This window comes from Mesoplodon bidens (assembly GCF_964165515.1).
Source record: "Mesoplodon bidens genome assembly, chromosome: 10".
In the NCBI taxonomy this organism is placed as follows: domain Eukaryota; kingdom Metazoa; phylum Chordata; class Mammalia; order Artiodactyla; family Ziphiidae; genus Mesoplodon; species Mesoplodon bidens.
The window spans coordinates 37,395,591-37,422,132 of NC_138172.1; the positions used below are offsets into that span (position 1 = coordinate 37,395,591).

The 26,542-nt window shown below is 41.8% G+C and overlaps 1 protein-coding gene across 7 annotated transcripts in view; it reads right to left on the reverse strand.

Annotated features, from left to right (window-relative positions):
* RAD54L2 (RAD54 like 2) overlaps nucleotides 1-26,542 on the reverse strand; it is an 88,219-nt gene that overhangs the window by 42,092 nt on the left and 19,585 nt on the right. For all 7 annotated transcript variants that reach the window (XM_081246558.1, XM_081246559.1, XM_081246561.1 and 4 more), the window contains one exon: nucleotides 6,859-7,054. In XM_081246558.1, the coding sequence (XP_081102684.1) occupies nucleotides 6,859-7,000 (142 nt within the window). In that variant the 5' untranslated portion in view covers nucleotides 7,001-7,054. The remainder of the gene's footprint in view (nucleotides 1-6,858; nucleotides 7,055-26,542) is intronic.

Below are 26,542 nucleotides of genomic sequence, written 5' to 3' on the forward strand. Positions count from 1 at the left end.
ACTGGGGCCCAGCTCACCAGCAATGCTTGTTATCCTTCAGCTAGATTTATTCATGTTACAAATATTATCCATTCAGTCCTCGAAACAGCCCTATTAAGTAGATGATACTACAAATATTCCCATTTTACAGATGAAAAAACTTGTTTCACAAAGCTATAAGTAGTAAAGACAGGATTTGAACTCAGGTGGTTGATCTGGCTCTAGAGTCCATGCTCTTAGCTACCACCATGCACAATCTCTCCTCTACTCCCATTTCACTGAAAGTTATGAGGGAAGAAAATAGAGTTCAGAAACAGAGCCACATATGTACTGTGCCTTTGTTTACAACAAAGGGTAAAACAAAAAGGTAATGCAGAATACTGGATCAATTAGATAATCATATTGGTGGAGGTGGGGGGGTGATGAAGCTTGACCCCTACCTCACACCACACAAAAATCAATTCCAGGGCTTCCCTGGTGGCACAGTGGTTGAGAGTCCGCCTGCCGATGCAGGGGACATGGGTTCGTGCCCCGGTCCAGGAGGATCCCACATGCCACGGAGCAGCTAGGCCCATGAGCCATGGCCGCTGAGCCTGCACGTCCGGAGCCTGTGTTCTGCAGCGGGAGAGGCCACAGCAGTGAGAGGCCCGCGTAACACACACACACAAAAATCAATTCCAGATGGATCCTAGACCTAAATGTGAAGGTAAAACATTAAAGCTTCTAGAAGATAACAGGAGAATATCTTCATGACCTTGAGGTACACAAATATTTCTTAAACAAGCACAAAAAGCACTAAACAAAGGGAAAAAATGATAAATTTGACTTCATTAAAATTAAAACATCTATAGATCATCAAAAATACAATCTAAAAAAGATTATAAAACTGCAAAAAATACACAACTAAGAGAGTGAAAAATCAAGCAATATCAATGGGAAAGCTGTGTGTGTGTGTGTGTGTGTATTAAAAAGACTCACATCCAGATATAAAGAATTCCTATAAATCAATAAGAAATTTGTGGAAGAAAGAAAAATGGTCAAAAACATGAGTTCAGGCACTTCACAAAAGTGAAAATGATCATAAGCATGTGGAAAAGAGCTCATCTTAAGTAATTAGGGAAATACGAATTAAAACCACAATCAGATACTCCCACTCCCTGGATTGTTGGGAAGGAATGTTAAAGGCCCTACAATTCACTCTGGGGACTTCCCTGGTGGCCCAGTGATTAAAAATCCGCCTTCCAATGCAGGGGACGCAGGTTCCATCCCTGGTTGGGGAACTAAGATCCCACATGCCACAGGGCAACTAAGCCCGTGCACTGCAACTACTGAGCCCGCATACCTAAACTAAAGAGCCTGCATCCTGCAAACTACAGAGCCACGTGCTCTGGAGCATACGCGCCACAACTAGAGAGAGGCCTGCACACTGCAATTAAGAGCCCACGTGCCACAACGAAAGATCCTGCATGCTGCAACAAATATCCCACGTGCCGCAACTAAGACCCGATGCAGCCAAAAAAGATAAATAAATAAAATAAAATGCAACATGTATTAAAAAAAAAAGTCACTCTGAACAACTGGGTCAATGTCTGACATGCTTTTCTGATGCAGGTTTATAAAACAATCTTCTGCCCCCAGTGCACCCAAACTCTCTGCCCCTTTGTCTCCCTAACCCTAGCACACAGAAAAGGAGGACAGGAACAATTATCAAAATCAGCACTACTTCATTTCTAACATGGAGGTCACCCTAAACTCTGACATACACTATTCTGAAAAATCAGCCCAACAACAGATATTCAAGTTGTCTCAGGAAAAAGTGACACAAGTTTCTGGGGAAGAGGAGAAGGAAGAGAGAAATACAGGATAAAAAGAAAAAGATTCGGCTTGAGGGAGTTCCTGCAGTCCAGTGGTTGGGACTCCACACTTCCACTTCAGGGGGCAAGGGTTTGATCCCTGGTCCGGGAACTAAGATCCCGCATGCTGTGTGGCGCAGCCAAAAAAAAAAAAGATCTGGCTTGAATCTGTAATTTAAGGAATGCTGCTTGTCATCTATGTTGAGAACAAAATGCTGAAATGCAATAGAATGCTATTAACACTGTCTTGCCTGTCTTAGTGCATTCAGTCACATGGTCTAACTGCTTCCCCCGGCTGATTCATAGCCCTTTTGTTTTGGTGATTCCTTTTGGTTCCTAAAAACATGCCCATTCTTCCCTGTCTTCATGCAGAACAAGAGAACAACAGATCTAGAATTCAGGTTGCAGACTTTTCATTTTGTGGAAAAGAACCTAAAGGCTCATCAAGGACTTGCCCAAGATCACAAAATTTAGATGAAGATGGTTGCCTTGTCTTGTGGGGTATTCCTCTCTCTATCATACACTAAAGTGCTGAGGCAAAGGCTTTCCCAGACCACAGTTACAGCTTGGCTTTAGCCAGTATGGACTGCCCCCAATCTCTCCTGCACCATCAATTTCTCCCTCCCTACCTGATCAATCCCACTGGCAAAAAGTTAAAAAGATAAAACCTGTTTTCCACCTGTTCTTGTTTGAGTCCCTATCATTGCACTGAAATTGATCAAGTCCACCAAGGACCCCCACACTGCTCAATCCAACAGTCAATTCTTAGACCTCATACTACCAGGACTATTGGTTGCCTTTAACTAACATGGTTGATCACTTCCTCCTTGAAATGCTTTTCTTTTTTTCTACCTGGCTTCCATAACACCTTTCTCTTGGGTCTCCTATTACCTCAGTGACCATTTCTTCTCAATCTTCTTTCCTAGATCATCCTCATTCCTTCCCCGCCTCTGCTGCCAAGTGCTTAGTTGTTCAGACCACTTCTCTTTAATTTCTCTATTCCTGGAATAATCTTATCCTGTCCTGTGATTTAAGTACCATTCATATACAGATATATCCCACTTTTTTACCTCCAATGTAGAGTTCTCCCATGAACTTCAATTTAATAGTCAACTGCCCTCTGGACATCTCAACTTGGAGGCATAAGACATGTCAAACTTAACATGTCTTCAAAACTGAACTCCTCTCTGTCCCCAATCTGTACCTCTCCCCTAATCTTCCTAAGCTTAGAAAATGGCATCTTCAAGTTGTTCAATAAAAAACTGGAATCCATCCTTACCTTCCCTCTTACTCTGACACAATCTATATCTCTTTCATTAACAAATTCTATTGGCTCCATCTTCAAAACATATCCAGAATCCAACTACTTCTACCACCTCCACCAAGCCACCATCCCTCCTGCCTGGAATTTTGCAGTATCCTCCTAACTGACCTTCCTGCTCTTGCCCTCAGCTCCTTCACAGCCTGGTCCTTACATATCAGCCAGGGTGATCTTTCCTCCGTTTAAACCCTCTAATGGCTCCCACCTTACAGAATAAGGCCCCACACAGTCGGACCCCATGGCCTCTCTTCTACCACCCTTAGCCTGGTACACTCTGCTTCAGCTACCCTGGCTCCTTGCTGTTTTCTCCACACACCAGGAAAGATCCTGCCTTTGGATCTTTGCTCTTGCTATCCCCTCTGCCTGGAATGCTCTTTCTCTAGACAACCACCAGGCTAGCTCCCTTATTTCCTCCACGGCTCAACCCAAAAGTCACCTAATCAAGTAAAGTCTTTCTTGACCATTCGACATAAAAAAAGCATCATCCCACATTCATACCATACCCAGTTCCCCTTTCTTCATAGCACTTAACACCTTCTGACATACTGTTTATGTACTTATTTATCATCTGTCTCAACCTACTAAAATGAAAATCTCGGGCTTCCCTGGTGGCACGGTGGTTGAGAGTCCGCCTGCCGATGCAGGGGACACGGGTTCGTGCCCCGGTCCAGGAAGATCCCACATGCCACGGAGCGGCTGGGCCTGTGACCCATGGCCGCTGAGCCTGCGTGTCCGGAGCCTGTGCTCCGCAACGGGAGAGGCCACAACAGTGAGAGGCCCACGTACCACAAAAAAAAAATAATAATAAAATAAAATAAAATAAAATAAAATGAAAATCCCATGAGGAGAGGCATTTTTATCCCCTGCTGTATTCCCAATGCCCATGACCATGCCTAGCCAAAGAGTAGAAGCTCAATAAATATTACTGAATTACTGAATGCATTCCTTTCCCTTGCCACTCTCACATACTGTATTGTTCTCCTGGTGCCCCATGCTCTCTATGAGACCTGCCATTCTTTTAGGCACTAATACTGGGCTACACAGCTTTTTATGCAAATTTGACTCCTAAGAGATTCTGTTAGGTACCTTTCTAACAAGACCTTGATTTCAAATAATGAATGTGACCAAGTCTACTCTGATAGTCTTGTAAATAAATGGTGGTCTATGGGCTGGAGAATAGTCACTTGGATTCATGGATAGATGAATAATCTGATTTGCTGGATGTTAATGGTTCATCTAAAGAGAGGTCTCTAGCAAAACATAAACAGGTTCTATTCTTAGTTCTGATTCCATTGTCCCCCATGACTTGGATAGCCAATAGAGATGACAGAATCTGTTATCCAAGCAAAATAAAAGCACATGTCAATACAAAGGCTTATACATGAATGTTCACAGTGGCTTTATTTGTATTAACAAAACAAAAGAAAAAAAGGAACCCCCCCCAAAAAAAGAAACCCAGGAAATGGATAAACAAATTGGGGTATACCTATACAATAGAGTACTACTCAGCAATGAAGACGAATGAACAGTTGATATATACATGTGGATGAATCTTTTTTTTTTATAGATTTATTTATTTTTGGCTGCATGGGTCTTCACTGCTGCTCGCAGGCTTTCTCTAGTTGTGGCGAGCAGGGGCTACTCTTCATTGCAGTGCGTGTGCTTCTCATTGCGGGGGCTTCTCTTGTTGCGGAGCATGGACTCTAGGCGCGTAGGCTTCAGTAGTTGTGGTGCGCGGGCTCTAGAGCGCAGGCTCAGTAGTTGTGGTGCACGGGCTTAGTTGCTCCATGGCATGTGGGATCTTCCTGGACCAGGGCTCGAACCTGTGTCCCCTGCGTTGGCAGGAAGATTCTTAACCACTGTGCCACCAGGGAAGTCCCACACATGGATGAATCTTAAAATAATTATGCTGAGTGAAAGAAGTCAGACTCCCAGAAAGAGAATGAATATACTATATGGCTCCATTTATACAAAAATTCTAGAAAACATAAACTAATCAAGGGCAGAAAGCAGAACAGTGATTTCCTAGGGATAGTACCCCTACTGGAGAACTGGGAAAACAGCAGAGAAATCAGCACAGATCATGAAGTAAAAAAATACCAGAGGAAAAGAAGTGGGACATCTGGCTTTTCCTTGCAAACTCCATAAGAATAAGGGTAGCAGACTTCCCTGGTGGCATAGTGGTTAAGAATCCACCCGCGAATACAGGGAACACAGGCTCAATCCCTGGTCCGGGAAGATCCCACGTGCCACAGAGCAACTAAGTCGGTGCACCACAACTACTGAAGCCCGCGCGCCTAGAGTCCGTGCTCCGCAACAAGAAAGCCACCGCAATGAGAAGCCCACGCACCGCAACGCAGAGTAGCCCCCGCTCGCCACAACTAGAGAAAGCCCGTACGCAGCAACAAAGACCCAACGCAGACAAAAATAAATAAAATAAATAAATTTATTTAAAAAAAGAACCATGAGAGGCAAGCAAGACAGTCTGATGATATACCCTTACATCAGTATCTTGTTATTTCTACTCATTCTACTTTATAGATGGGAACTGCAGAACTAGCTGTGGGGAGACTCCAGCTGAACAAGCTGGAAGTGGATAGCAGAAGATGCTGTTGTGGGGGCGGGGAGTGAAATGGTAATTTCCTGCCAGAGATAAACTGGAAATGGGGCAGAGACCTCTAGACAGTTTAAATGACAGAAAATTGATCCCTGAACCATATGGCAGCTGTTAGGATGAATGAGAACTGAAGACAGTAACATCAGCAAACGAAGAGGATAGATGCTCATTCTCCTGGAATCTGGAGAATGGCAGGAATGCATCTTCCTAGGCTCCTGAAAATCCAAGCAATGATGATCTAGTGCAATGTTCAGGTATAAAACTGAATATTGGTGTGTTATAAAAAGACAAAAACTTTATTCCTAGGTCAACAGGAAGCTTACAAACAACCAAATCCTCTGCCATGAAAGGTTAGAATTAATTGAGAAGCTGTGTGGCTGGCCAGATGACCTAACATTAGACTAACGATGAAAAGGAAAAGTCCAATGCCACTTCAACAAGTTGGGGACAAAGGAAGGGTAAGCCAAGCAAACCAAATAGGAGCCCAGAAGGGGTCCCCCAGCTACAGAGGGGCAGTTCTCTCCCAGTAGGAGCAATTTATAGTCACTTGAAGTGGCTGGGAGGCAGAGCAGCCCTGCAGGAGATGCAATAAGCTTTCTGGAGTTGTGAACCCATCTAATAATCTCTCCCCAGATAACTTCCTCATCTTCACAGAAGCAGAATTGTGAATGTAACTTAGGAAACTCACAGACCACTCACGGTTATCCTCACACCTATCTGTGGCCACCTGATGGGTCCATGACCACCAGACCACCACTTTGTCTCACCACAGGAACTCTGCCACTGACTCCCTCCATGACTTGAACAGGCATGCTCCAGTCTCAAATCTTTAGACCTAAGTTTGCACATCATCAAAGACAAGGTAGAATGCTAAAGGTCCTTCCAGCACTAAAGTGAGGCTTATATAGAGGTACAACAATTTATTTCCTGGGAAGAGCACATGAGTTCATTGTTGCTATGTTCCAGTCTTTGCCTTCTCATGATGGATGATGACCTAAGAAATCCAACTGCCAACACCAAGTTGTCTCAGCAAAAATTCTATTAGAATAAAGATAAGGCAACCTCTGTCACTCACTAGAGTCACTCACCATCCAGCAGGTCTTCCTCGTCACCCCTGCCATGCTCCTCCACTGCCACCTCCTCCTCCTCCTCCTCCTCCTCTTCCGCATCCTCCAGCTCCACATCTGGGTCCAGGTCTGGATCGCTCCCTGAGGCGGATTCGTCTGACATGGCTCCCAGAGGTCCTCAGTGGACATTACCGTCTCATGGTCCACTGCAGGGATCCTAGGAGGAGCACAAGAGGCATCAGAATCACCAAAGGCTTCACTTAGGAGCATGAATTTTTCAAAGAGAAAATGTCAAGGATGAATTCCCTGGGAGCTTTTCTAAGCAGGTCAGCTAACCATACCCAAATCTCAACCTTCCCCACAAGGGCACTGACCCTAAGACATATTTTGGTGACTCTCTGGCCAGCTCAAGCTTCTCTTAGCTGCTTGTTTGGTCCCTTTAAGATATTTTCTTGCCCAAACGCCCTATACACCTCAGAATTCCCATTTGTTCATTCCTTCATGCATCAACTGTTTCCTGAGCACCAACTCTTTATAGCTATATATATACACATATACATGGATATATAATCACAGGCACTGTACTAGGCTTTGGGGACAGAGTAGAAAGAAGAAAAAAGTATGTTAGAGGGTGCTCGTTGGCTAGTGTGTGCCAGAAGGAGCTGTTATTTTACAGAGGGGGAACAGGGAAGTTCTCACTGAGCAGAGGCCAGAAGGAAGAGGGAGCCACACAGACACCTGGAGGGACTGAGTCCAGGCAGAGTGAGCAGCAAAGGCGGAGCCCTGGAGCAGGAGTAACTGGGGGTGCTCAGGGAATAAGGAGTGGGCCCTGCCTTGGAGCACTACAAGGAAGATGGTCCACTCTCCAATCACCTGAATAAAGCGCTTACAGGCAACTGGCTATTTATCACACTGTCACTCCTCCCAAATATGTAGGTAGCCTCAGGCTCCCCGTGGCTCAGAATGCCCCTGTGCCCACATCTCTGTTCTCAGGCTCTGCCCTACCTCTTGGCCCAGTTCCACCTCCATTTCTTCCAAGAAGCCTTTGTCAACTGCCCCAGTCTTCTGGGATCATATTCCCTCTTCTGAACTCCAGAACTCCAGTAGCCATGCTAACCATGCTGACCTTCACTGAAGGCTTCATATGAGCTACCTGGCAAAGCGTTTGCCTTCTTTGGTTTCTCACCTCCTGACCCAACAGTAAGGCCCTAATGGCAGGGATTTAGCTGGGAATTGCTTCTTTGTATCCTAAACCTAGAAGCATGTCCTATTCATTCATTCACATTCACTCTCTCTCTTGCCAACCAGCTCTATTACATTTACTATGTGTCAGGCAGTATGCATGTCTGTCTATCTGTCTCTCTCTCCACTTTACTATATTAGCTAGGTCATTTCTTCTTGAGTGGAAAGAAAAAACAAGACAAAGAAAGCTAGATGGATTGTTTTGTGATAAAGCAAATATAGCAAAATATTAACATGAAGATTCACCAATTCTTTCAATTTTTTGGTATACTTGGGTTTTTTTAAATAATAAAATGTGGGGGAGAGGGGCACAAGATAAATAATCTTTTATAAGACAAACTGTTGTAGACAACCACATCCAGAATCAGGTCATCCTAAAATTCCTCTCATCTCCCAAAATTGAAAAAAAGAAGGAAACACAAGTCTCTAATTATTCAACACAAATAGTATTCCAGAACTGGAATCTCTTATTAAGGTCCAGACACAATTTGAAACAGAATTTCTATGTTCTTCCAAACAGAAACAGAAACAAAACAAAGCAAACTGGATCCTTTAGAATTTTGGAAAACTAGAATTTAAGTTTAAGACTGCTCAGCTAAAAACCACAGGAATAATGAGTGTGTGTGTCCTGATGGGTCACATACTTAGCCTCTCAAGACAACTAAAGCAAAGAGCAGCTATGAAATGATTTAGTAATAAAATTCAAATTTTTGCATTAATACCACACTTCCAAAAACATTTACAAAGGACATTAAGGTACAGGGAAGAAAAGTAATCCACAAATAAATATTAATATAACTAATGCTGGGTTTCCCTGGTGTCGCAGTGGTTAAGACCGCCTGCCAATGCAGGGGACACGGCTTTGAGCCCTGGTCCGGGATGATCCCACATGCCCCGGAGCAACTAAGCCCATGCACCAAAACTACTGAACCTGTGCTCTAGAGCCTGTGAGCCACAACTACTGAGCCCATGTGCCACACTACTGAAGCCTGCACGCTTAGAGCCTGTGCTCCGCCACAAGAGAAGCCACTGCAATGAGAAGCCCGTGCACCGCAATGAAGAGTAGCCCCCGCTTGCCACAACCAGAGGAAAAGCCCGTGCGCAGCAACGAAGACCCAATGCAGCCAAAATTAAATAAATAAAATAAAATAAGTAGTAAAAAAAAAAAATATATATATATATATATATATAAAACTAATACTGAGCTACCATTCACTGACAAAGCAGATTCCAAGTCTCTGAAGGAAACCTATATCTTTAGTTCATTAGGCTTTAGAAAGGTAGTAGTAAACCAATTAAATATCAGCAGGTTTAGAAGTGAAATTTATTTCTAAATATTAGTATAATGATAATTCATGAGCAACTACTCTGTGTTTGGAAGTCAATGTTCATAATCAGCATAAACCCCCTGTTTCATTCTAGACTGCTTAGTAAGTGTTTTGCTTACAGTGTGCCTGGCTGATTATGGAGTGGTTTTTAGAGAACAATTTTTAATTAGCAAGTACCTTTAAGTAATCTGAATTCCTGTCATTTTAGAGAAGAAATTGTGTGGTGATGGAAGAATGACAATCACTGAGAGGTCAGCAATAACAATGAAAAGCCTGTAAACCCCTAGTTAACAAACATCTTCAAAACAACCTCAGCCCCAAGCTCCTGACAGACAGAAGCAAACATCAATTAAACATTCAACAACCACGTATGTTAGACTATGAAAGACATTGATCCAGCCCCCTTCTCAAAACATTTTAAAAACAGAGGAAACTTTAAAATAGTACCCAGGCCATCAGATGCCCATAAGAGAGAAGAAACTGGAAAGTAATGGATTTCTTAAGTCCCATCAAATTTGGTTTTTCTCTTTCCTTCCCTTCCATGAGCCACTAAATTTCTTTACATAGAGGACACAATGAATTCTTTTCTCAGCTCTTTAGAACCATACCAACTACTTAAGGGGCAGGTTTTGCTGTTACTGATCATCTTCAAAAAAGCAACATAGGGAAAACGGCAGAGGAAAAGCTGATCTTGGGGGGCAGCAGCGCAGTCAACTGCACTTTGTCTCTAAGGGGTTCCATCCACCCACACAGACACTTCCATGTAGGCACAGCCTTTCAGAACACAGGGAAGGCAGCCCTGATTCAAAAAATTAGCTCTTAGTAGAACTGTTAGACAGACATGAGAAAAAAGTTGATGAGGAAAAAAATACATCTCCCCATTTGCTCCTCATCCCATGTGAAACACTGCTTCAATCTCCAGTGAAGAGAGCTCTGCCTCTAAGACACAGAGATACTAGGAGAGTGATCATGGGTGTGTTGCACCTTAATAAGGACCTGTATTCCTACAAAGCAAATTCTGGGACTCAAATTCTATTTTAATGAAATGGGAGAACTAGATATTTAAAGGAACTCCAAACAGAACCACTCTGAAAGGTAAATATTCAACCCCTAAGTAATATGTTAATTTCTACAGTTTTAATATATTGGGATTGCTAAAAGGAGGCTATAATTACGAAGAAACACACAGCCAATCCCAGTCGAGCCTCTCAAAGCAATCTTGAGAGTGAAGGAAAAGGGTCTTCTGCCCTGCTAAATTAAAAGACGACACCTGTCTGTAAAGTGTTGTCTGACCAAGAATCAGCAGAATTAATCATGTGGGCACAGCCCTTAGACACACCCCTGGCAGGGAGACACACAGGAGGAAATAAACACACACACACACACACACACACACACACACCAGAGGGCAGACAGCAGAAACAAGAAGAACTACAATCCTGAAGCGTGTGGAACAAAAACCACATTCACAGAAAGATAGACAAGATGAAAAGGCAGAGGGTTATATACCAGATGAAGGAACAAGATAAAACCTCAGAAAAACAACTAAATGAAGTAGAGATAGGCAACCATCCAGAAAAAGAATTCAGAATAATGATACTGAAGATGATCCAGGACCTCCGAAAAAGAATGGAGGCAAAGATCGAGAAGATGCAAGAAATGTTTAACAAAGACCCAGAAGAATTAAAGAACAAACAAACAGAGATGAACAATACAATAACTGAAATGAAAACTACACTAGAAGGAATCAATAGCTGGATAACTGAGGCAGAAGAACGGATAAGTGACCCGGAAGACATAATGGTGGAATTCACTGCTGCGGAACAGAATAAAGAAAAAAGAATGAAAAGAAATGAAGACAGCCTAAGAGACCTCTGGGACAACATTAAACACAACAACATTAGCATTATAGGGGTCCCAGAAGGAGAAGAGAGAAAGGACCAGAGAAAATATTTGAAGAGATTAGAGTCAAAAACTTCCCTTACATGGGAAAGGAAATAGCCACCCAAGTCCAGGAAGTGCAGCGGGTCCCATACAGGATAAACCCAATGAGAAACATGCTGAGACACATAGTAATCAAATTGGCAAAAATTAAAGACAAAGAAAAATTATTGAAAGCAGCAAGGGAAAAACGACAAATAACATACAAGGGAACTCCCATAAGGTTAACAGCTGACTTCTCAGAAGAAACTCTACAAGCCAGAAGGGAGTGGCATGATATACTTAAAGTGATGAAAGGGAAGAACCTACAACCAAGATTACTCTACCCAGCAAGGATCTCATTCAGATTTGATGGAGAAATCAAAAGCTTTACAGACAAGCAAAAGCTAAGAGAATTCAGCACCACCAAACCAGCTCTACAACAAATGCTAAAGGAACTTCTCTAAGTGGGAAACACAAGAGAAGAAAAGGACCTACAAAAACAAACCCAAAACAATTAAGAAAATGGTCACGGGAACGTACATATCAATAATTACCTTAAACATGAATGGATTAAATGCACCAACCAAAAGACACAGGCTTGCTGAATGGATACAAAAACAAGACCCATATATATGCTGTCTACAAGAGACCCACTTCAGAACTAGGGACACGTACAGACTGAAAGTGAGGGGATGGAAAAAGATATTCCATGCAAATGGAAATCAAAAGAAAGCAGGAGTAGCTATACTCATATCAGATAAAATAGACTTTAAAATAAAGAATGTTACAAGAGACAAGGAAGGACACTACATAATGATCAAGGGATCAATCCAAGAAGAAGATATAACAATTATAAATATATATGCACCCAACATAGGAGCACCTCAATACATAAGGCAACTGCTAACAACTATAAAAGAGAAAATCGACAGTAACACAATAGTGGGGGACTTTAACACCTCACTTACACCAATGGACAGATCATCCAAAATGACAATAAATAAGGAAACACATGCTTTAAATGACACAATAGACCAGATAGATTCAATTGATATTTATAGGACAGTCCATCGAAAAACAGCAGATTACACTTTCTTCTCAAGTGCACATGGAACATTCTCCAGGACAGATCACATCTTGGGTCACAAATCAAGCCTCAGTAAATTTAAGAAAACTGAAATCATATCAAGCATCTTTTCTGACCACAATGCTATGAGATTAGAAATGAATTACAGGGAAAAAAAACGTAAAAAACACAAACACATGGAGGCTAAACAATACGTTACTAAATAACCAAGAGATCACTGAAGAAATCAAAGAGGAAATCAAAAAATACCTAGAGACAAATGACAATGAAAACATGATGATCCAAAACCTATGGGATGCAGCAAAAGCAGTTCTAAGAGGGAAGTTTATAGCTATACAAGTCTACCTCAAGAAACAAAAAAAATCTCAAATAAACAATCTAACCTTACATCAGACTCCCTGACTTCAGACTATACTACAAAGCTACAGTAATCAAGACAATATGGTACTGGCACAAAAACAGAAACACAGATCAATGGAAGAAGATAGAAAGCCCAGAGATAAACCCATGCACCTATGGCCAACTAAACTATGACAAAGGAGGCAAAGATATACAATGGAGAAAAGACAGTCTCTTCAGTAAGTGGTGCTGGGAAAATTGGACAGCTACACGTAAAAGAATGAAATTAGAACACTCCCTAACACCATACACAAAAATAAACTCAAAATGGATTCGAGACCAAAATGTAAGACTGGACACTATAAAACTCTTAGAAGAAAACATAGGAAGAACACTCTTTGACATAAATCACAGTAAAATCTATTTTGATCCACCTCCTAGAGTAATGGAAATAAAAACAAAAATAAACAAATGGGACCTAATGAAACTTCAAAGCTTTTGCACAGCAAAGGAAACCATAAACAAGATGAAAAGACAACCCTCAGAATGGGAGAAAATATTTGCAAACGAATCAATGGACAAAGGATTAATCTCCCAAATATATAAACAGCTCATGCAGCTCAATATTAAAGAAACAAACAACCCAATCCAAAAATGGGCAGAAGACCTAACTAGACATTTCTCCAAAGAAGACATACAGATGGCCAAGAAGCACATGAAAAGCTGCTCAACATCACTAATTATTAGAGAAATGCAAATCACAACTACAATGAGGGGGCTTCCCTGGTGGTGCAGTGGTTGAGAGTCTGCCTGCCGATGCAGGGGACACAGGTTTGTGCCCCGGTCTGGGAAGATCCTGCATGCTGCGGAGCAGCTAGGCTTGTGAGCCATGGCCGCTGAGCCTGCGCGTCCAGAGCCTGTGCTCTGCAACAGGAGAGGCCACAACAGTGAGAGGCCCACGTACTGCAAAAAAAAAAAAAAAAAAAAACAAAACTACAGTGAGGTATCTCCTCACACCATTTAGAATGGGCATCATCAGAAAATCTACAAACGACAAATGCTGGAGAGGGTGTGGAGAAAAGGGAACCCTCTTGCACTGTTGGTGGGAATGTAAATTGATACAGCCACTATGGAGAACAGTATGGAGGTTCCTTAAAAAACTAAAAACAGAATTACCATATGATCCAGCAATCCCACTACTGGGCATATACCCAGAGAAAAACATAATTCAAAAAGACACATGCACCCCAATGTTCATTGCAGCACTATTTTCAATAGCCAGGTCATGGAAGCAACCTAAATGCCCATAGACAGATGAATGGATAAAGAAGATGTGGTACATATATACAATGGAATATTACTCAGCCATAAAATGGAACGAAATTGAGTCATTTGTTGAGACGTGGATGGATCTAGAGACTGTCATACAGAGTGAAGTAAGTCAGAAAGAGAAAAACAAATATTGTATATTTACACATGTATGTGGAACCTAGAAAAATGGTACAGATGAACCAGTTTGCAGGGCAGAAATTGAGACACAGATGTAGAGAACAAACGTATGGACACCAAGGGGGGAAAACCGCAGTGGGGTGGGGATGGTGGTGTGCTGAATTGGGCGATTGGGATTGACATGTATACACTGATATGTATAAAATTGATGACTAATAAGAACCTGCAGTATAAAAAAACAAACAAATAAAACAACTAATACTAAAAAATTAAACACACACACACACAAAGCCTTTGTTCACAAAGCAGACCATGCCTGGAGAGTCCACACTGAAAAATGCAATCACACACTGCTTCACCACTGCAGGGCAGCCCATGAAATTTCAGAGATGTCTTTGTGTTCCTCAGCAGCATCCTGATCCTGCCTTTGATAAAAACAATCCATTCCAAACTGCCATGTCCTCATTAATTTTGGTGACCTTGTTGAGTAATACTAAATTTCCTCAAATGATCTCAAAGCAATTCAACAGCAAGTGCCACTCACACCTTTTTTCCATTAAGAATATAAACAAAACCATGCATTTATGCTAATTTCCAAGGGGAGGAAAGTTTTCAGAGCATGAAAACATTCAGCCCAAAACTTTAAGCAACACCCCTTCAAAGAAACCCATTAGTCAAAGAATTTACATAATTCAAAGGGGAAAAAGAGTTCAGTTCATATATATTAGTACTCCCTGGGTATCTACAAGATTCTTCCAATCTGCTGTGAGAGATCGACTGTGGAGCTCTAAAGTTATTTCAAAACACCTTTCTTGTGCAAGATAAAGACCTGATGTGTACTTCAAACTTCCACGTAGCCCAAATGCCTTTTGATTATCTTTCAGTTACTTAAAAACACGTTTAATACACACAAGCAGCCACAGAGCTAAACTGACAAGAGATCAAAATATTTTATTCAGAAATCTAAAGAAACTTTTGGCAATTAGGAACTTAAGACAAAATAAGGAAGGAAAGGTGAACAAACATTCAAGACTCCAAGGAGCAGGGCCACAGGAGACAACTCTCCCGAAAGGCAATGCAGTGAGGCCAGCACCAAGCATAGCAGAGGCACTGAAGCCAAGTTTAAAGAATCATTCAAGAAACCTAAATTATAGTCACAGCTCAATGGGAAACTAGCTGCATTACTTTGGGCATATCAGTTCTCCCACAACTTCCATTACCCCTCTTACTCCAGCCTAGAAGAAAGATGGGCCTGAGTTCATCTTAAGACCCCTTCCAGATTCTATGATGGCAGTTTATAAAGGGTGGTTCCCTCAGGTCCTGAGGGTCCTCAAGACCCTTTCAAGGGAGCCAGAAAGTCAAAATCATGCATGGGTTAAAGAGCCATTCAAAGTGCAAGATAGACCAATGGATTTTAATGTAACAGAATACAAAAAGTTCCTTGATATGGTTTCAAAGTCTCTGTAACAATTAACCTTAAAGAAACTACCATTTTTCGGCGTTTCAGTATAGTACCAAAGAATACCCACAGTGGGGCTTCCCTGGTGGCGCAGTGGTTGAGAATCCGCCTGCCAATGCGGGGGACACGGGTTCGAGCCCTAGTACAGGAAGATCCCACATGCTGCAGAGCAACTAAACCCATGCGCCACAACTACTGAGCCTGCGCTCTAGAGCCCGCGAGCCACAACTACTGAGCCCACGTCCCTAGAGCCTATGCTCCGCAACAAGAGAAGCCACCGCTATGAGAAGCCCGTGCACCGCAACGAAGAGTAGACCCCACTCACTGCAACTAGAGAAAGCCCTCGTGCAGCAACAAAGACCCAAAAGCAGTCAAAAATAAAAAACAAATAAAACAAAGAATACCCACAGTTATCTGAAAAGGATGTTAAAACACTCCTCCCTTCTCCAACTACATTCTTCATGTACTTTAACAGTACAATAAGTCAACAACAAAACAGTAAGTCACAACAGGCTAAATGCAGAACCAGATCTGAGAATCCAGCTGTCTCTATTCAGACATTTTCAAATTTTCGAATGTGTAAAACAATTCTACGCTTCTAATTTTTTTGTTTTGGAAAATATAGTTATTTTTCATTTAAAAGGTTATTTATGTTAACATAATTATTTTATTATTTTTAAATGAATTAATATTTTTTATTTCTCAGTTTTAATTTCTAATACAGCATATATTGACCAATATAACCAATATAAACAAAAGTTCTTTGGGGCCTTCAATAATTTTTAAGAGTAAGTTTGAGAACTTGCTCTCCTAAGACGACAAAACTCTAAGATCTATGGTCTTTTCCCCAAAATTTTCAGGTATCACAAAGAAAGAAAAATTGGCGTTTTTTTTTTAATGTAACGAGCAGAGGACCACATTACATGAACATCATAAAATACTCCATACCATATTCAAATAGAAAAACACAAAATTAATCTGATATATAAATGATATACACAGCTTATTTTATAAATGTAATTAACCATCAAGGGCAAATTTTCTCAATAACTGAAGTTAATACTACATTTGCAAAGTCAAATTTTCACTTTTACCACTGAATCTCTGCTATCCACATCCTCTTTAAAATAGCCAAGGGCTGAGGTTCCTTGTGTACACTGCCCCCCTCGTAAAGCTTCCCTGGCTTATGCCCTTCATCCAAGAGGTCTCTGAGAAGCACATCCCTGCAGAACCAGTCCCAGGAGTTTTGAATAAGTAGGAGTAAAGCCCTAGAAGGCCACGGCTGAGGGGAGCAAATGAAAGATTCATTTCATTCGCTATGGAGGCAGCTGAAAAAAAAGAAGAGGGAGGGGTGAGAAGAGGGAAGGAGAGGGAGGGAGGTGGGGAGGGAGAGAATAAACAATTGAGCTGGGAAGATAGGAGCTAAAGCAGGGATGACAGCTTTGGCTATGAGAAGCCTGTGTGACATAGCCACTGCTCCCCAGAGAAATCTGGACTCTGAAAAAATCTCTCTCTCTCTCTCTTTCTCTCTCACACACACATATACCACATATGTTAAAACATCAGATCTGTGTAATATAAAGGTGGTTAAAAAAAAAAAAGTAAGATCCCTGGATCTCTAAATACAGGGGATGAGGCAAGAGTAGAAGCAATTCTGGCTAAATATGTTACCATTCAACTTGTGAAGTCCTGTATCTCTTTCCACACAGCTCTAACTTCTTAAAACAGGGATTTCAGAGATAAGGGCCAACTTGGCAGGGGCATGGATGGCCCACTTTCCCTAGGCTTCCTGGAGCCTAAGCCAGCCCTGAGTCCAGATCAGCCTAAAAGCAGGTCAGGTTTATCTACTACATGGTGAGACTGAAGAGGCTTGGAGAGAAGCCAAATCATGCTTGGTGTCCCATCCGACTCCCCCACCACAACCATCTCTACTTCCCTCACCAGTCTCTTCCCCTAGCCCTTTGAGACCCCTCCCTCTCCTAAGAGTTCTATCATAAAGCCACGGAGTTCAGTCTGGGTGCTTCAAACCCAGACAACTACAAGCTGTGCACAGAGAGGATGGTTTACCCTTCACAGCCCTGCAAACATTCAGCATGAACTTTGGTAAAGACTTCGCTGTGGGCTTCCCTGGTGGTGCAGTGGTTGAGAATCTGCCTGCTAATGCAGGGGACACGGGTTTGAGCCCTGGTCTGGGAAGATCCCACATGCTGTGGAGCAACTAGACCCGTGAGCCACAACTACTGAGCCTGTGCGTCTGGAGCCTGTGCTCCGCAACAAGACAGGCCACGATAGTGAGTGGCCCCCACTTGCCACAACTAGAGAAAGGCCTCGCACAGAAACGAAGACCCAACACAGCAAAATAAATAAATTAAAAAAAAGACTTCGCTGTATCTAGTCAACCTACCCACAAGACACAATCCTAAAAAGCTCTATGCAAGTAGCATTTCATCAAATCAGAGCTTTTAACAATAAGACTATAGCAGGGACCCTGACATGAATCCTTCTATACTGTAACTAGCCACTGACTTTCTGAATTGATGCTGATCACTTTAGATTTTCAGTTATTATTTCTTTTAAAATAATTATACCTACATCATATAGAGGCTGTATACTGTGGTTTTTTTCCTAAATTGGTATCTACTATAAATAAAAGTAATAATGGATGACTACTATTTTGCAATATATATTCACATAATTGTATTTCTATGGTTACTCAAGTTTCTCACTTTGGCTTTGTCAGTGACATGGGCACTCTGTGCACTTAGCTCCTTAACGACACAGGTGAACTCTTCTGGCTCCACTTCTCACGGTTCTAAAATGAATGGTAATGCTAGTCAGGTGTAGACCCCTTATGGTGCCTATGGTACAATACAAAAATATATCTGGTCTTTGCCCCTGGTTCCTGGCACAGAGCTCCCAAAACCCTTGGAATTTTCTGAGTGATAGGAGTGTCTTTTGTTATTCATACCAAGCCCCTTTTGACCAGACCTGAATTTATGTTAATGAAGTAATTTAGGGTGGGGTCCCTAGAAAGCCTCAGGATGGGACTGGTCACCAGTAAGACCAAATGACTAGCAGGAACTTTCAGTCTTACCCACCAGCCTCCAAGATGGGGGCAGGGTACTGGAGATTAAATTCTATAAAAACTCCTGAACACTGAGATTCAGAGGGCTTCTGGCTCGGTGAATACATTGAGATGGTGGGAGGGTGAAACCTGGAAAGGGCACTGAAGCTCCACAACAACCCCCACCACCCCATACCTTGCCCTATGCATGTCTTCCATTTGGCTGTTCTTCAGTTGTATCCTTTAAAATAAACCAGTAAACATAAGTATATTCCTGGGTTCTATGAGTCATTCTTGCAAATTTTTGAACCTAAAGAGGGGCTCATAGGAACCCCTGATTTATAGTCAGTGAGGAAGTATGGGTAGTCAAGGACTTGTGACTGGTATGTGAAGTCGGGGCAGTCTTGCGGGACTGAGTCCTTAACCTGTAGAGTCTGCACTAACTCTGGGTAGTTAGTATCAGAATTAAATTGTTGAACACCCAGTTGGTATACAAAGAATCAGAGAATTGGTTATTGGTGCTGGAAAACATCCCAATGACACAAGGATTTATAAGTGACAAATCACAGGAAAAATTTATATCTGCAAAGAATAGAAAATTTAAAGATCCATTATTTCTTGACTTCCCACATGCAAAAATAAATTGTGGCATTTACTTCAATGCAACAGGTAACCTGTACCTTTAAACTACTAAATGTCACATTTCCAGTTGACTTATATTAGTAATTACATGATACACAAATTTGTAAATGGGAATCCATAATGGGTTCACCTCCTCAAATCACAAAGGAAGAAAAGAACCACAGATAAACCAAATCTGTTTCCAACACCATTTTCCACATTTTCAATGAATAATAAAAACTTATTATGAAATTTAGGAAAAAGACTAGCAGAACCAAGGAGGATCATTTAGTGACCTAAGCAATTTAAGATATGTATAGAAAAAATAATTAAAAATTGATAAAATACGTATAGAGTCTAACCATCACCTGTCTATTAGATAACTCCCCCCTCCCTTGGCCAACACACCCCCTCCGACAACCAAACCTAAGCTACTAAAATGTGGAAGAATTGAATTACACTAATGAGTTCCATTCAAACACAATGCCTTGACTCTCAAGGTGGCATCACCCTTCTCTAGAATGCATGAGGAAGTCAGGATCAGAATGAGAATTGGAATAATCCTAGGACTAACTGTGCACATCCTACCATATATGTAAAACAATTCTCTAAGGACTGTTTCAGATTAAAGGAGACTAAATGCAATGTGGGATCCTGGATTAGGTCCTGGACCTGGGGAAGAAAATAGCTATAAAATCCAGTACTGAAGACAATAGTTGATGCAACTGAATATGGACTATGGATTAGATAATAGTATTATATCAGTATTTTATTTCCTGATTTTGAGAACTGTTCTGCAGTTATGTAAGAAAATGTCTTTAGGATATACAATGAAGTATTTAGGGGTAAAAATAAAAAAATAACCTTCTAAAAGACAGTTAACAAGGACTAGAATAAAATCATCTGTTTCTGGTTCTCCAAAGATTTAAACACTTAACGAGTACAAAAATATCTTATTTCAAAGTACAGATTTGAAAGATTACCTAGCTAACTATTCTCCCTAGTTAATCAGTAACAAATAAGTAACAAAATTCCTTTCCTTTAAGACACAATAACTTAGGGTTAAAAAGGCTAATTAAGCCTCCCAGCATCCCCATGAACAGGCAGTATGTCCTCCTGCTAGGGAGTAGACTTCCCTCCCTCTTCCCCTGAGCCCAGCAAGAACTGGAACCATCTCTGAGGCAAATCTCACCTGGGTTCCCTCTGGAAGGCTCTAGGTCTGATCAATGTCATAAACAAATAGCACACCACAGGCAGGTAGAAAGTGGACTCACAGGCTTGCCCTCCCTCTTTGTGTAGATGTGGCCCAGTTTAGAACAGTTTTCTAAGGAAACTTATGTAAGCAATCTAGATTATGTGTTTCACTGTTACTTTATGGCCAAGGTTATTCAACCTGTGCCCAGTTCTTAGGCTCTTACACACACACACACACACACACACACACAAACACACACACTCCCTCTCTCTCTCTCTCCAACATTGTAAAAATATGTAGTTTAAGATTCATACCGCTGAACCAATCAGAGTTAACTTAAAAGTTGCACTGTAAGTCTCTCTCTAGTCTATCACTGGACATAAACACTGAAGAAACCAGTGACATCTGAATATTAGCAAAGATAAGTGGAAAGAAAGTGTGCACATGACCTAAAGCCAATGAAGTAGAAAAGAGGCTTCTTCTTTCAAATTAATACTCCTATAATGTCTCTGGGGAAAAAGCATATGGAGTCTGGACAAAACTCAGGCTATAGATTTTGCAAGTAAGAAGAGGATCGGCAGGAAAACCTCATTTCTGTAAGCAGAAAATAACGGAAGCTAACCGTTGGGAAGAAGGGCCGTCTGTCAAAGACTGGAAGATGACCTGTGTGTGTGTGCATACCCAGTCGGGTACATCCCATCGCTCTTCAGATAAAGATGCTATTCCATAGAGACAAGGCCAAACTTCAATATACCAAATGAGAGGTGATATAATGAAGAGACCAAAATAATTCACACAGGGGTTTTATGGCCAGGAGATATTGTCATGATAGTGGGGATGAAGGGCAAAGGCTGAGATGAAATAAAAGCTTGAGGAAGTATTTTAAAGAAAAAAGTGGCTGAAAGTTATTTGGAGATGGGCTTTCCTGGTGGTGCAGTGGTTAAGAATCTGCCTGCCAATGCAGAAGACACAGGTTTGAGCCTTGGTCTGGGAAGATCCCACGTGCCACGGAGCAACTAGGCCCATGTGCCACAACTATTAAGCCTGCGCTCTAGAGCCCAAGAGCCACAACTAAGCCCACAGGCCCTAGAGCCCATGTTCTGTAACAAGAGAAGCCACCACAATGAGAAGCCTGCGCACCACAATGAAGAGTAGCCCCTGCTCACCGCAACTAGAGAAAGCTCATGCACAGCAACAAAGAACCAATGCAGCCAAAAGTAAAAATTAATTAATTAATTAATTTTAAAAAAAAGAAAGTTATTTGGAGAATGGTCAAAGGGAAAGGCAGAAGGGCTAGCAATTTATTCAGGCCAAGCTTAGGTACCTTCTGTGATAAAGACACTGTGCCAGGCATTGTGGGGGTGATATAAATATATGCCTCAAGAAAGAAAACTCAGATGTAGAGCAAGAAGCCATAAGACTCCAAAACAGAAACAATAAAAGTCATTTTTGGACACCAAAGATGTCGGTAGCATTTGAATAAATACCAAATACCAAATCAAATTGAATCATAATTTAAAATTATATCCCTAATACAAAAATGAAAAATGACATTATTGTCCCACTAGGAAATTTATGATGCATTTTTCTCCCCTAATTACATAAACATATGCCTTAAACACATCTATACCCTCTTACATGGTCCCTTGGTGCCCAAGGATACTCATTCACCCTAGTACAGTTAACAGTATAGTCTAGGGCAGCATGGTTTCTCTTTAACCAGGGTGAGGCTGTACCCTGGAATTAAACCCCAAACCTTTGCCTCATCAGCACTCACTATGCCAACCTAAAACAGTTGGCAACCACCATCCAAGAACAATCTAGTTGACTGAGAGTGAAGAATAAAAGTGGAACACCTAGAGACAACTGCCAAATCTCAAGGACAGACATTCCAGGCCTGCATTTGGGAAAGAGGGCTAATAAAGTTCCAATCTTCATTCAGTCAACAAGTAGTCATTAAATATTCTTGTGACCTATTCTCAAGTGGACATTGCCCCAGCACTGCAGCCAAAATAAAAATGCCCCAAAAAGAGGAGAGTGAGTAATAGAAAAATGACAGGACGAGGAGCTAATCCTCCCTCCTGCTCACCACAGCATACAAGAATAAGGAGTGCAACTCATTGTTACATAACAATAAGGCTGAACAAAAGGCCCATCTAAGTCAATGGTGGCATCTGCAGAGTGTTATAAACCCTGGGCTAGAGGATGCCACTCAGCCATGCTAATAGATAAACTACTGAACACCCCCACAACACAGCTATTTCCAGACTCTCCTTATCATCTCTCCCATTAACTAAAAACAAAAATATTGCCTTCCATAACAGACAATTCTGACAGGTGGGCCTCTTCACATTCAAAAGTCCCTGTTTTAAGATAGTTCTGCTCTTGGGCCTCCCTGGTGGCGCAGTGGTTGAGAGTCCGCCTGCCGATGCAGGGGATACGGGTTCGTGCCCCGGTCTGGGAGGATCCCATATGCCGCGGAGCGGCTGGGCCCGTGAGCCATGGCCGCTGAGCCTGCGCATCCGGAGCCTGTGCCCCGCAACGGGAGAGGCCACAACAGTGAGAGGCCCGCGTACCGCAAAAAAAAAAAAAAAAAAAAAAGATAGTTCTGCTCTTAATGAAGTTCATACATTATTTTTGCACCAGTGTACATAAGACATAGTAGGCAGGCCTCTACTTAGATTTTTGACTTGATATTAGTATTATACAAGCTGTATTTTATTGTTTATAATAAATAAAATACTGAAAATTTAAAAATAATTATACATTTCAAACTTGGACAGGCTTCTAAAAAATGCCACTCACATAGAAGGATGGAAAGAACCCATGCAGTTTTTTTTTTTAACATCTTTATTGGAGTATAATTGCTTTACAATGGTGTGCTAGTTTCTGCTTTATAACAAAGTGAATCAGTGCATATTCATATATATACATATATATATCCCCATATATACATATATATGTATCCCCATATCTCCTCCCTCTTGCGTCTCCCTCCCACCCTCCCTATCCCACCCCTCTAGGTAGACACAACCCATGCAATTTTACAAATGCTGTTAGCACTGCTGTTATCTTGATCAAGAACTATGAAATGCACTCCATTTCAAATTTCAGAATGAACACAAACCAAGATTAAGTGCACCACTTTATAGCTTCCCCACTGATTCCACTTTTGTAGCAAAAGCCTATAAAATTATCTGCAAAAGAAATTATCAACTGAGAGTGAGTACTTGAATACTGGGTATACCAGAGTCATGAAGGCAGGACAGCACCAGAATTAAGATTTCAGATCAACAGCTCTAGAAACTATCTGGTGGAAACCAACAAGATAGCACCACAATGAACAAAGTACATCTAACAAGCTGGACGAGGGTGTCCTGCCTTGCCCCTTGGCAATGGGGGAGACCCTGCAAATTCTCCCACTGCAAAAACACCTAGAAATATGGATAAAATTATATAAGTATCCATTCTAAATGCACAACTGCTTTCACAAAAAAAAGTAAGAGAAATCCCCAAGGAGCAATGATGCAAGGCAAACTGAAAACACAAACAAATACTGCTGACACTACAGCAGTTCTTGGAGAAGAGAAGGGTGTCAGCCTTGCAGGGGATGGGATGGGGGACAGGGGGATAAAGGGATAATACCCTGGGCTCAAAGAAGCAAAAAGAAGGGACTGTGACCTCTACATAAGGCCAGGACGTTGGAAGAGTTATACTCTTATGAAAGAGTGGTCTAGAAAAAATCTAACCTCCAACACAGAAGACAACATAAAATCTTGTGTCAATCTAGGTCAGAGGGGAGAAAAAAGGTATCCAATGGGAGTCTGTAACCAGAAGTCTGCCCTCAAACCAATTTGAGGTTGAAATACATACTTACCTAGGTGGTTCAAGAAATTAACCAAAACTAACCAAGGCCCCAAGCAAGTGATACATCCTAGTTGCCTAGAAGTAAATGTAAAACATCTCTTGCATATACTTCAGCCTGGACCAGCAAGATACTGAAGATGAGCTCACAATTCAAAATTATAAACAGAGGAGGGACTAATCATACAAAAGCAAGAGCCAAGAGGGTCAGATTCCTAAAAATCTACCTATACTGTGAAGGGAGAACATCCTTGCAGGAATGCAACAGAAGGATATAAGGCTATCCTCTGCTCGGTAGCCTGTGCTCAACAAGGGGACTGTTCCTAGGAAAGGCCAGTCAGCTGCCCAGGAAACTGATGGCATTGCTGCCTCAAAGCCTCCTTTCTTTGGGACTTCCCTGGTGGCACAGTGGTTAAGAATCCGCCTGCCAGTGCAGGGGACACGGGTTCGAGCCCTGGTCCAGAAAGATCTCACATGCCGCGGAGCAACTAAGCCTGTGCACCACAACTACTGAGCCTGCACTCTAGAGCCCGCGAGCGACAACTACTGAGCCCACGTGCCACAACTACTGAAGCCCCCGTGCCTAGAGCCCGTGCTCCGCAACGAGAAGCCACCGCAATGAGAAGCCTGCGCACTGCAATGAAGAGTAGCCCCCGCTCGTCACAACTAGAGAAAGCCCAAGTGCAGCAATGAAGACCCACAGCAGCCAAAAAAAAAGAAAAAAAAGGCCTCCTTTCCTTAAAAACGAGAAGGGGGGCCCATGGGCACTGGTGTTAAGCAGCCCTATAGACAAAAGGTCTGAATCTCAACAGAAAAGAATCTGAGACTGAGGAGGCTCAATCTTTATACTTGTTCATGAAGCTCAATCCTGGCAACTTATGTAGGCTTCCCAAAGCATCTGAGACTGGCAATCAGACTGTGCTGTACAGGAGTGAAAAGTCCTCTTTGTTCTCATCTCTAGACACTGCCTTCAGGTGTCCCACACCCTCCATTATCATCAACAAAATGGGAAGAAATAAAGCTTCCCGTGGGACTTCCCTGGTGGTCCAGTGGTTAAGACTCCACAGTCCCAATGCAGGGGGCCTGGGTTTCATCCCGGGTCAGGGAACTAGATCCTGCATGCTTCAACTAAAAAGATCCCTCATGCCACAACTAAAGGTCCTGCGTGCCAACAACGAAGATCCGGTGCAGCCAAATAAATAAATATTAAACAAACAAAAAAAAAGCTTCCCTCATTTAGATTTGTAAAAAGGAATCAAACACATGATCCTCACGTGTTTCTTAATAGCATCCTATTATAAACATACAAATAACATATACTACATGCTCCCACAAAGCTGTGACTGTACCCTTTTAATTCTTTTTTCTCCCTATTATAACATCACATCTGGCCTAGTTTCTTCAACAGGCTATATCTGGTTTACCCAAGAAGCCATATATATCTATGATTTACTGAATCCTAATAAAATTAATTAGCCTCATTTTTAGAGAATTAAAGGAAAGGGCAGACACCAAGAGCCTCACTTATACTTCTGAGGTAATCCCTCTATTTCTAAGTCCTCACTCTATATTTGGTTAGGCATCCTAGATAACAAATCTCATATCTTCAGTTACATATAAAGGAGGACCCCAAATCTACTGCATTCTGCTAATTGGGGCCCACACCACAGTGGGCATTTGTTGTTTTCCTGTGTAACGCAGACAGACAAATTGCTTCACTGCTTTGGGGAAGATACTCCTGACCTGTGGATTTCCTGAGTTCTTACCAGGTCCTGGTAGCAGTTTCAACCACTTCAGAAGGCTTGTATCTATATAACGCATTAACACTGGGATAAAGATGCTATAGCCAGCGGACAAACTCTGAATAGCCCATCAGTAGCTGAATCAATTATTTAATTTTGCTTTCCAAAAGTTGTCTCCCTCTGAGCTGCCTCTAAACAACAGGAAGTAACTGATTTTTAAGGAAGATTTGAAAATAATCATGGCATGTCTAAAGAATTATGTGAACAGAACTTCAGCAAAGAAAAAGGGATCATGATCTGTAGAGGACAAGCTGATATTCTGCCACCTAATAATTAATCCTCCCATATCTGGGCCTTTTCCAATGTCAGGGAAAGTCAATACTTTCATTATG